This window comes from Petaurus breviceps, unplaced genomic scaffold, assembly GCF_028583685.1.
Source record: "Petaurus breviceps papuanus isolate PSGF00001 unplaced genomic scaffold, PetGlider_PUasm1.0 90849, whole genome shotgun sequence".
Taxonomy (NCBI): Eukaryota; Metazoa; Chordata; class Mammalia; order Diprotodontia; family Petauridae; genus Petaurus; species Petaurus breviceps.
Window position 1 is genome coordinate 14,100,672 of NW_027187361.1, and position 13,003 is coordinate 14,113,674.

General features: G+C 37.6%; 1 protein-coding gene across 1 annotated transcript in view; it reads right to left on the bottom strand.

The window, feature by feature from the left end:
• IL3RA (interleukin 3 receptor subunit alpha) overlaps positions 1–13,003 on the bottom strand; it is a 61,115-nt gene that overhangs the window by 24,809 nt on the left and 23,303 nt on the right. Inside the window, exon 7 of the mRNA XM_069072893.1 lies at positions 3,867–3,991. Within this exon, the coding sequence (XP_068928994.1) occupies positions 3,867–3,991 (125 nt within the window). The remainder of the gene's footprint in view (positions 1–3,866; positions 3,992–13,003) is intronic.

A 13,003-nucleotide genomic window follows, 5' to 3' on the forward strand; every position in this document is an offset into this window, starting at 1 on the left:
TTATTTCTGTTAATCTGGGGAGTAGAGGGGAATTTCTTCAGCTCTTTTACCTCTTCTTCTATTAGAATTCCCAACTTGTTTTGTACACAAGGAACTGTTACTATACAGGTTCTCTCTTCAGGTCACTTTAAGTCTCTGAAGAAGACTTATCAATTCCTGTGATCTGGAAGGACAAGACCCAGATTTACATTCGGTCTTTATTCTGTGCATAGCATTAAGAAACTTCCTAGGTTAATGTGTCCCCTGGTCATATACATCTAAGAAAGGCGTGTCACCTTGACGTGATAACCTTCTGCTTTTAAGCTACTTTTGTCTCTGGATGGCTGGCAGAGTTTCTGAAAGTCACTGACAAACAGTGTGGGTGAAGGAGATTCAAATCTTGTAACTATAGAAAAGACACTTCAACTCTCAGTGCCCCTGGGCAGCTCTCTAATACTTCATTAAAGAGGAGTGGCCTATCTGTATCTATGGCAGGAGTGTCCATATGCTAATATTCTCTACATTGATGAAATTACAACTCCAGAGTAATAATAGTCTGGGAGTCCTCGTGCTAATGCAGTAATTTCTGTGGCTTGGGTTAGCTTGGTGAGTTAAACCACTGTGTCAGTGAAGCAAGGGTTGCAGATAGGATTCCTAGAAAGCCTGACCTGAATGGTAAGTTTTGGTCTATGGCGTGCCCTTCATATCCCAGGTGGCCACCTTCTCAATATGTCTTGTTGGTCCTGAGTAGTCAGGGCATAATTGCATTTGCAGCAGCCCCTCTGAACTCACTTCCCCAAACCACTTATACTGGTGGTTTGGTCTATAATGCATGGTGCACACGCCAAACCAATTTACTATCACATATACTAAGGCAATGGAAAGACTAAAATAGATTTATACTCACCAGCAATTCACCACTGTTTATTAATCAGCTGAACGTAATGATCTACAAAACAATCTAAACATTAACCACTCTAGGGACTGACCATGAACCTGATTGCTAAAGGTCCCAGTAAGCATGTCTTTTACCAGTACTCAGATCAAGGTTTCCCTCTGTCTAGCCGTGTGTCTCCTTTCAAGGTAATGTTCTGGTAAGTCTGAGTTCATGCTAGTGAACATGGGATGCTTGAGTCTCTGGGGAATTTAGGAGTCAGTTCTATTGGCCATCCAGAAGCAGACTGATGGCTATTGTCTCCAGTGGGTTTTTGTAGTTCTAATGGCATCTGTCAGTTACATTTAAGTTCTGATTGATGACCAATTAATTCATCTTATTAGGAATGGAAACTACCAAAGTTTTAATTTCTTTTTTATTTTAATTTTTCAAATTCTTTATTAACTTCTGATTTACATCCTTCATTTCCGCCAGATTTTGAGTTACACATTTTCTCCTCGTTTTTCCCCTACCCACCATCCCAAAATAGCAGTCCCACAGGATATCCCCTCCTCCAATCTGCTCTCTCCCATATTTTCTCCCATACCCCTTTCGACTTTTCCAGTGGATCTCTATGCCCCAGTGCCTGTATATCAAAGTTTTAGTTTCTTAATATCATTAGCATGTGTTCATTAGTTATTTACTAGATTTGGAGGACACATACACACAAACATATCATTGAAACATGAAACAATTTATATACAAGTGCCTATCTTATTATAGAAAAACAACTTACATAGCAACTGTTTAATCACAAAATGGTGGCCTAAAATAAAATGGAGCTGCTCATGCATCATTCCCACTATGCAGTCCCCAAAAGTTCAGTTCATTCTGGTTATGGAGATTCCAGGGGTAATTTTGAGAAACTGGGTTTCTAATATTATTATTCACAAACCTTCACCTATGTACTCCCCTTTGATGATTAATCATCTAGACTTTAAGGAGCTTTTACAAAGTATATTTACTGAGGTTAAGAATGGTTAGTATAAAACATTTGGTACTCTCCTTCCCCCCAAAAGTCTGGGGTACATTCTCCCTTGAAGAGTGGACTTCAGTGTAAAGTGTAAAGGTAGTGAAGAATATATGGAAAGAACATGGTGACAAAAAGGGTCCCCACAACTCCTGATTACTGGACATTTTTTTCCCCTTGTCATAAAGTCATCATGAAGTTTCCCTTAGGTGTAGCCCTCTACTAACCTCTAAGGATCCCTGCCTTTGAGAGGAGCTTCCAGTAAGCACTTTTCTCTGTCACAAAGAGTCTCACTCCTTGAAAATCACTATCCTTGGGTGACTTGCCACATCTGTCTACAGGCTTTCCTTTCTTTTTGGCTACTACTGTTCTGGTGGTCACTGCTACCACTTCTAGTTCCTGAGATGACCTCTGGACCTCCCAAAGTCAAATGGCTGCCTAAGGGGAATAGGGAGAGGAAAATGAGAGATAAGAAAACTCTTCCCCTCCACCTACAAGCAACTCCCTCTCAGGAATTTGGCTTGAATTCTTCCACCACTAAATTGGGCTCCCATGTGGCTTTGTGATTTTGAACAAAGTACATACTCAAAGGAATACAAAGCAACTTCAAAAAGCAAAGAGTGCTAACGGATAGGGGGGTTAGAAAAGGCCTCAGATGGGACTGGTAGCATTCGAGTTGTGCTCTGAAGAAAGTGGGCATTTTACCAGGCAGTGTGGAGGGCACACATTCTAGACATGGGGAAACAACCTCAGCAACACCCAGAGGAAGAAAGTAGACTGTTGTTTGTATTTGGATCGGCAAATAGGTCAGTTGAACTGAAATGGAGTAATATGAAGACGGATATGAAGTAAGGAGAGATAAGTGGGTGTCTTAGGAGGCCATAGGATAATAGATTCGGAGCTGGAGGGGATTTTAGAGATCATCAGCCTACCCCATCTCCACTCCATTTTGCAGATGAGTAAACTGAGGCTCAGAGAAGTTAAGTGATTCTCCCATAGTCACACAGCTAACAAATGTCAGAGGCAGGAATGGAATTCTGCCTTTCTGACTCCAAGCCCAGCACTTTTACCACTATGACTTCTTAAGGTAGGACTTTAAATGAAATTTTGCATTTTACCCTTGAGGTGGTAGAGATGCTCTTAAGATCTTTGAATAGAGGAGTGGCATGGTCAGATTGGTATGTTAGGCATATCAATTCAGGAACAGTGAGGAGTGTAGATTGAAGAAGAGAGAGCAATTTGTTTTGTTTTACTTTTTGCTTTTTTTGGAGGGCAATTGGGGTTTAGTGACTTGCCCAAAGTCACACGGCTAGTTTTTGTGTTAAGTGTCTGAGGCCGGATTTGAACTCGGGTCCTCCTGACTCCAGGGCCGGTGCTCTACTCATTGTGTAGAGCCACCTAGCCACCCCTAGAGAGATCAATTTGAAGGCTATTTCAATAGGCCAGGTGCAAGGGGACAAGGAACTAAACAAGGCCTGAGGTGATATGAATAGAGAGAAGGGGACAGATGAGAGAGATGGAGTGGGGCAGCAATGACTTGGCAACTAATTGGATTTGAGGGAAAGAGAGACGGAAAGTAAAGAATGACTGTGAGGCCGCTATTCTGGGTGACCAGAAGGATTCCCTCTACAAAAGTAGAGAAGTCTGGAGGAGAGAAAGATTTGGGGGTAAATATGAATTCCATTTTAAAAACATTGAGTTTGAGATGCCTACAGGACATCCAAGTGGAGATGTCTAGTAGGAAGTAAGTAATATGGAATGAATTTAACTCAAAAGAGAGTAGTTGGGGCTTATATATATACATATATATATATATATATATATATATATATTCTTGAACCTAAAGTTGTTCAGATTGGAGGATGTTTTGGTGCAACAGAATTATTCTGATAAGAAAGAAAGTTGGATTGAGGGAGAAGGATTCTTCAGCACACACATTACACACATCATGGAGGATGATGTAAGAAATGACAAAATTTTTACCTTCAGAATTTCAAGCTGATAGTCAAAGTTAGTGTCCCATAATTCTCTTCTTTCGGGTATCTGCCATTGCATGCTACAATGAAGATTTGTGCAGGTTATGTTGATTTTTGGTGGTTTAAATATTTCTGGAATAGAAACATAAACACTATGATGGACAATAGAGAAGTTGATGATTTCCTTATGAATACTTTGGAAATGTGCTTGCCACAGTCCCTAGGGATAGGAATCACACCTGTGATTTCACTGGTACAGGGAATTTACAGGTGAGGAAACTACTTCTACCAATGTAAACTGGTACATTCTTTGTAACTTGTATAATTGTAAAAGAAAAATAATTGTTCAGGTGTTGAGTTTAAGTTTATATATGGTATAAACTATAACAAATACTATACCATACATTATATACTATACTATATATTATAACAAATATGATACTGTATATTACATAGTATAATCTATATATAACTTTATATAGTTATATATAACTATATGCGGTTATATATAACTGCAAACATACATATGTGTGTGTATATATATTTATATATGTTCAGCAAAGTGCAAATATACAGAATATATTCAACGAAATATACAAATGCTACAACAAAATGACCAAGGGAGGAAGACTCAGGTTTAACAGTGGATGGGATCCAAACACACACAATTCGACTATTTTTTAGATTCAATGGAGAAAGGTACAATTCAAAACAAAATGCGCCCTAGGTTTCAGCCATTTGTCCTGATCCTAGGATATACTCATGCATAGCCTGGGTTTGGCTGGCTCTACCAGGGTGGTAGGCTATTCTTATTAAGTGTCTATCCTGTAGGTACCCATCAGTTGGGGAAATATATAAATGAATTGTGGTACATGAATATAATGAATTATTACTGTGCTACAAAAAATAAATAAACAATACTAATAATATGAAGAATGTAGAGAAACATAGGAAGAGTTATATGAATGCAGAATGAAGTAGACAGAACCTGCAATCAATCAGCATGCATTTATTAAGTACTTATTATATTCCAGGCAGTGTGCTAAGCACTGCAAATAGAAAAAGCTACAAAAGTTCCTGCCATCAAGAAGCTTACATTTTAATAGAGGAGACCACACATGCACAGATAGTGAGAGAGAGAGAGAGAGAGAGAGAGAGAGAGAGAGAGAGAGAGAGAGAGAGAGAGAGAGAGAGAGAGAGAGAGAGGATCTTATTATTCCTTCTAAAGGGGAAGGAATTAGCACCTGGCAGAGTGGAAAATGCCTCCTGCAAAAGGTGACTTTAGAACTGAGTTGAAGCAGGGTAGCTAGGTGGCACAGGGGATAGAACATCAGCCCTGGAGACAGGAGCATCTGAATTAAAATCTGGCCTCAGACACTGTGTGTGACCCTGGGCAAGTCACTTAACTCTGATTTCCTCAAAAAAAAATTGAATTGAAGGAAGCAAAGTATTCTAAGAATTCAAAATGAGCAAGGAAAGTATTTTGGTACTCATATTTGTTGATATTTTTCAGTTTCAGAATACATACGCATATAGTAGGGTAGATGTGAGAGAGAATGGTCACATACTTGAAAATTAACAAGCTACTCTAGTGTGTTTTCTTAATGTACCAGTCATGAGCATGCTGGATAAAAAAACAACAACAAAGTAAAATAAAACAATAACCCAGTATTCCTGTGTGGATAGAATTTCTATGGTATTAAGTAATTATACCTTATATTACCGATTACTCTGGTTGCTTCTATGGATGTTTTTTTTTCTTCCTTATCCCTCTCTCACCTGTGATTAAGATGCCTTATCTGCCTAGCCTACGTCATGCATAATGACAACAAAATGCTTAAAGATAAAGATCCCTATGCACTGACAAATCCAGACCTGCAATATTATTCTGAGTCACCCAACCCATCTCTGGAAGTTCTCAACACGAAACTTAACTGATACCGGCCTCGCTCTTCTTTGGACAAATCATTCTTTGCCATTCTCGCCTCTCATCTGTCCAATTGTTATAAAACTCAAGTTACTTGGAATAAAACCCATCTCCTTTGGATACAGAATATCAAAAGTTTTCCTCCTTCTTCTTAGATTTACAGTCTTCACTCACAACTATCTGTATTTTCCACAGACTTTCTTTTTTCTCCCTTAATAGTATTTAATTTTATTTTCTAATTACATGTAAAGACAGTTTTCAACATTCACTTTTGTAAAATTCTGAGTTCCAATTTTTTCTTCCTCCACTTCCCCTCCCCCACCATTCTTCCCAAGACACCAAGCAATCTGATAGAGGTTATATGTGCACAATCATGTACATATTTCCGTATTGGTCATATTGTGAAAGAAGAATCAAAACCAAAGGGAAAAACCACAAGAAAGAAAAAAACAAAACAAAGCAAAAAACAAGTGCATTCAGACTACATAGTTCTTTCTTTGGATGTGATTAGCATTTTCCACACAAGTCTTTTGTAATTGTCTTGGATCATTATATTGCCATAGATTATTTCTAATTCCAAGATAAAACTGGATTATCCAGGTACCAGAATAACAGAAGGGACTTCAGAGATTAGTCACTCTAATTCTTAGTTGAACAAGATTCCCTTTTGCAGAATCCTTGAACTGATCTATAAAATATAGCATCTGTTTAAGACTTCCAGTATGGGAAAACCACCCCACTAGTTATTGAGAAGGCCCATTTCACTTTTAGCTAAACCTGCTTATTAGGAAGTCTTACCTTATGTCAATCCTCAATTTGTCTCTTAATTTTTCATCTACTGCTCCTACTTCTCCTTCAGACCAGGCAAAACATATCCAATCCTTCTCTGATGTTTTAGCATTAAGAGAAGAGCACTTCTTCCCCCCCCAAATATTTATTTATTTTTGTATTTATTTAGTATTTTATTTTTCTCCAGTTACATGTAACAACAATTTTTAATATTCATTTTTTAAATGTTGAGTTCCAAATTCTTTCTCTTCCTCCTTCCCTCCCCCCCCCTCCCCCCTCCCCATTGAGAAAGCAAGCAATTCAATATAGACTATGCATGTATAGTCATGTAAAACATATCCGTAGTCATTTTGTTGTGAAAAAAAAAAAACCCCTCAAGAAAAATAAAGTTTTTTTTAAAAAGTATGCTTCGATCTCTCTTCAGATCCCATCAGTTCTTTCTCTGGGGATGGATAGCATTTTTTTTTTTAAAGCAATCAGGGTTAAGTAACTTGCTCAAGGTTACACGGCCAGTTATTTCTGGGTGTGGTGCTGAGTATCTGAGCCCAGATTTGATCCCCAGGTCATCCCAACACTGGAGCCGGTGCTCTTACTCGCTGAGCCACCTGGCCACCCCTGGATAGCATTTTTTATCTTAAATCCTTTAAAGTTGTCTTGGGTCATTGTATTTTGAGAATAGCTAAGTCCTTCAAACTGACCATCTTACAATATTGCTGTTACTTTGTACATTTCACTTTGTATCAGACCATGCAGGTCTTTCCAGGGTTTTTCTGAGAGCATCCATCATAATCACAAACCACACTTGGTTCAACCATTCCTGAATTGCTGGGTATCTCCTCAATTTCTAGTTCTTTGCCCCAAGAGAAGAGCTGCTACAAATATTTTTGTACATATAGGTCCTTTCCTTTTTTGTTTTTTGTCTCTTTTGGGATACAGATCAAAGTAGTGGTATTGCTAGATCAAAGGGTATGCTTGATTTTATAGCCTTTTGGGCATAGAAGAGCACTTCTGTCCAGGATACTTTATGCTCCCAAATCTCAACCTGGGCATGGTTACTCATTGGAAATTATACAAGATTACTGTATTAATTGGACTGTAGAAATAGGAAGTGTGATGGGGGAGTTCAATGGCAGTGAGAATTGGTTTGTTGAACAGGCAGAAGAAGGCAACTATTTCTTTTTATTGAAATTATTTTTATAGTTTTTTTTTTGGATGGGGAAGGCAAAGCAATTGGGTTTAAGTGACTTGCCCAAGATCACACAGCTAATGTGATGGAATTTGAACTCAGGTCCTCCTGACTCCAGGGTTGGTGCTCTATTCACTGTGCCACCTAATTGCCCCAAGAAATTTACTTTGACCAACATAATATACAGACTGCCAAGTCTGAGTGCTCTCTCTTTTCAATTGTCTCTTAGAACTTCTAGTTTCTTTCAAGGCTCAACTCAGGTGCCACCTTCTATGGGGAGCCTTCCCTGATTTTCCCAGTGGTGAGTGCTGTCCCCCACACTGAAATTGCTTTCTATCCATTTTACCTTTATTTTGCCTTTAGTTATCTGTATTTGTGTTGTATAACTTGTAATACAGGGTGTTCTTAAAGTCTGGACACATAGGAAATATCATTATGCATATTTTCAAGAAATGAAATGAGCGAAATTTTCAACATCTTTAATTAGAATAAATGAGATTTCATAGGAAGATATAGGAAACACATAGGAAATCTCATTAATTAATTAAATTAAATTAATCTCACTAATACAGAAAATAGTCCCCAATCGATAATAAAAGCTTTTATTCCATATGAAATTGTCAAGGCTAAAATTTATGCTAATTAAATTTATTTTATTTTTACTTTATTTTATGTCTTTTTGGGTCTCCCCACTTTACTCCTGGCGAGATTAACTTATCTTTTACTTTACTTGGAAAATTGAGGCTATCTGATATCAGCTCTCTTAATTCTTCTCTTCCACACCCCTCTTTACCATTTAATTTACTTTTGAGTTCCACCCTCAAAGTCCTATGTGAGGAAATGTCAATGTATTTAAGAAATTGAAGGAAATAGCTAGAATTGTTGAAATATAAACAGAAAAAAACCCCTGCCAATAATGGGAATGATACAGGGTTTTTTTTTTTTTTTTTGGAATGATACAGTTTTTTTTTTTGAATGATACAGTTTTAAAGACATATAGGAATTGATTTTCAAGAAATCTGAAAAAGGGGAAGATTCTAAAATAAGAGAAAATAGATTATACCCTTTTTATCCCCAAAAAAGCAACCAAGAAGACATTAATAATTTCAACCCATGTGCCTACTTTCTCATCTTTATAAAAATGGTCTTTGGACACATTGAGTATACCTTTGATAAAAACATGAGAAGGAAATCAGTGGTCTTTCATGAATGATTTTCCAAGAGTAGTACATATATTCAGCCATACACTTGATGGAGAGCTTGAGAGGCTACGGAATCCTACTTGGTATAATATTTAATTTCAATAATACATCTGTTTTGGTAGAGTAAGATAAGTCTCAAACAGAAGTATAGAATCTCACAGCTCTAAGGTACCTTAGAGACCATGAATAAGTAGTCCTCCAAGTTTTCCTTGAAGGCATCTGGGGTCAGGGGGAGCCTGCTACTTGCAAGGTAGCCCATTCCACTTTGTGATAGCTGTAATTATACATTTTTTTTCCTCTAAAATTATCTCTTTGAAACCTTCATCCATTGTTCCTAATTCTGACCAATCAATTCTTGGTCCAATCAAGCAGAATGATTTCCTCTAATGCTAAAGCATTTTGAATACTCAAAAACAGCTATCATGTCTTAGGTAGCCAATTCTTTTCTCCAGGCTCAACATTCCCAGTTGCTTTAACTGATTTTCATATGGTTTCATTTTCAAGACCTTGTACTATCTTAGTCACTCTCCTCTAGATGCTATTCAGCTGTTGAATACCTTTCCTAAAATATGGTGCCCCAAATTAAACACTAAATGTAGATTGTTCTGACCAGGGTGGAATTCAGCTGAATTATTATCTCCCTAGTCCTAGACATTATACCTCTCAGAGCATTTTAAAATTCCTTTAACCAAGATTAGGAGGGAAGCAGAAAACTGGGAAAGAATTTTTACAACCAGTGACTCTGATAAAGGTCTATTTCTAAAATATATAGAGAACTGAGTCAAATTTATAAGAATAGAAGTCGTTCCCCAATTGATAAAAAGTCAAAGAATATGAAAAGGCAGTTTTCAAATTAAGAAATTAATGCTATTTATAGTTATATGAAAAAAATGCTCTAAAGCACTATTGATTAGAGAAATGCAAATCAAAACAGCTCTGAGGTACCACATCACAACTATCAGATTGGCTAACATGACAAAAAAAAATTATAAATGTTGGAAGAGATGTGGGAAAATTGGAACACTAATACATTGTTAGTGGAGTTGTGAACTGATCCAAACATTCTGGAGAGCAATTTGGAACTATGCCCAAAGGGCTATAAAACTGTGCATACCCTTTGATCCAGCAATATCACTACTAGGTCTGTATCTCAAAGAGATCATTAAAAATGGGAAAAGGACCTATGTGTACAAAAATATTTATAGCAGCTTTTTTTGTGGTGGCCAAGAATTGGTCAATAGGGAATGGCTAAACAAGTTGTGGTATACGAAAGTAATGAAATACTATTGTTCTATAAGAAATGATGAGCAGGCAGATTTCAGAAAAACCTGGGAAGACTTGTATGAACTGGTGCTGAATAAAGTAAGCAGAACCAGGGGAACAATGTACACTGTAATATTGTGTACATTGTGTGTACCACACAACATTGTGTGATAACCAACATTGAAAGACTTAGCTCTTCTTAGTAATTCAATGATTTAAGTAAATTCCAAAGGACTCATGATGGAAATGCTATCCACATCCAGAGAAAGAACTATGGAGTCTGAATGCAGACTGACACATACTATTTTCTTTCCCTTTTTTGTATTTTTCTTTCTCATAGTTTTCCTCTTCTGTTCATATTCTTCTTTCAAGACATAACTAATGTGGAAATATATTTAATGTGATTGTACTTGTATAGCCTATATTAAATTGTATTCAGTCTTAGGGAAGGAGGACAGGAGGGGGGGAATTTAGAACTCAAAATCTTTTAAAAGTGAATGTTGAAAACTAAAAATAAATTAGTTGATTTTTTAAAAAGGTCTAGGTCCCTTCCAGCCAAAGGAAAAAAAAAACATTTCTCCCAGCTTTGGGTCACCCACAAATTGTATAAACATATCATGTTTGCAGAGGTGTGCTTACAAATGTTTAACAAGCAGCCCTGGCAGAGGGGGAGGGGAATGTACACTTTTAAGTTGAAATGGCATTATTAAAAATTCCTCACTTTCTTAAGCCTAGACAACAGCAAAACGATAAATTAAGTCTTGATTTCACCAGAAAATGATTGATTCTATCTTTCATCATTTGCTGATTTCTGAAGTGTAGATATGCACACTAAACATATAACAGTCTTTCTCATGAGTCAGTTACTAGGTAGCTGCAGCATACCATTTTACCTACGCTTTTGTAAAAGTCATTGATAAACATATTAAATAGCACAAGGCCAAGTACAGACAGCTAGAGTGCTCCACTGGAAATCTCCTTCCAAACTGACATTAAACAATGAACATGACTATTCTTTGGTTCTGGCCATTCAATTAGCTCTGAATATAACAAATTGTACTACAATCTATCTCGCATATTGTGTGTGATTTAGACTTTGACAAATTCTTTACTAAAATCTATCTAGATCATATCTGGATTTCTGCACTTGAAAAGTAGAACATTTTCTGTTTTTCTTCTCATTACTGCCTGCGTTAATCTACCCTCTCTCTTATTCCCACCCCCTGAACCCCATTTCCTTCTTAACTCTCTGTTAGATAAGATGAATTTCTGTACTCGACTATGTCTATGTGTATTATTCCCTCCTTTAACCAGTCCAGATGAGAGTGACATTCAACTGTCTCCTTCTCCCTCCCACTGTCCCCTCCCCTGTATAAATTCTTCTTTGTGCACCCTATTTATGTGAGATGATTTTCCCTATTTTCCTCTCCCAGAGTATTCCTTTTCCCTACCCTTCCATTCTTCTTTTAAGAGCATTCAAACATAACCAGATTATATCTAGGCTCTCATTTAGACTCTAAGACCCTTGGTGATGATACATTTCTGAGGGGTTACATGTATCATCTCCACATGTAAGAATGCAAATAATTTAATCTTGTTTAGTCTCTTATGATTTCTCACTCATGTTTACCTTTTTATGCTACTTTATGGTTATATGTCAAATTTTCTACTCAGTTCTTTTCATCAGGAGTTGAAAGTCCCTTATTTTGGGGCACCTAGGTGGCACAGTAAATAGAGCACCAGCCCTGGTGAGTCAGGAGGACCTGCATTCAAATGCAGTCTCAGACACTTAACACTTACTAGCTGTATGACATTGGGCAAGTCACTTAACCCCAACTGCCCTGTCTTCCCCCCTCCAAAAAGACAAAAAAAAATTCCTTATCTCATTAAAGGAAAAACCCTGGCATCAATGGAAATTGGGAAAGAATTCTTTGTGGGGCTTTAGCTGTGACTTGAAGAAAGCTAGGGAATCCTAGAGGTGGAGATGAGTGAGGGTTCGGAGAATTCCAGGCATGGGGACAGTTAGAGAAAATGCATAGAAGTAGGAGATAGAGAGTTTTACATGAAGAATAGGAAGAAGGCCAGTGTCAATGAATCCCAGAGTCAATGGGAGTGGGGAGTAAAATGTAATAAGACCTGGAAATGGAAGGGGTGAGGTTATGAAAGGCTTTGAGTGTTCCTCCTCTTTCTGGATGATGTGGCCTTCCCTCTGTTTATTATTCCCAGCTTATTCTGCATGTCTCTAGTTTGTGTCTCCCCCATGATATTGTGAACAACTTAAGAACAGGGACAGTTTAAGCCTTTCTTTATATTTCCAGCACTTCACTCCTTGAGGGTAGGAGCTGTTTTGTTTTTTTGTCTTTGTATCTTCAGTACCTAGAGTTGTGCCTGGCATGTAGGAGGAGCTTAATAAATGTTTGTTGTTTCCAGGACCCTATTCTAGTGATGTGACCATTGTTGTTCAGATGTGTCCATGGAGTTTTCTTAGCAAAGATACTGGAGTGGTCCGTCATTTCCCTCTCTAGTGTGTCCTTATTTTCCAAATGAGGAACCGAGGCAAATAGGGGTTAAATGACTTATCCAGGGTCACACAGCTAGCAAGTATCTGAAGGCCATCTTTGAATACAGATCTTCAAGACTCTACACTCGGGTGCTCTATTTCCTGCACCATCTAACTGCCCCTCAATGTGACCATAGGGAAGTTATTTAACCTTTCAGTGCCCCAGGGAACTTTCTAATCTTCCTAAAGAGATTTAAGGTACTTTCAAAAAAATGTT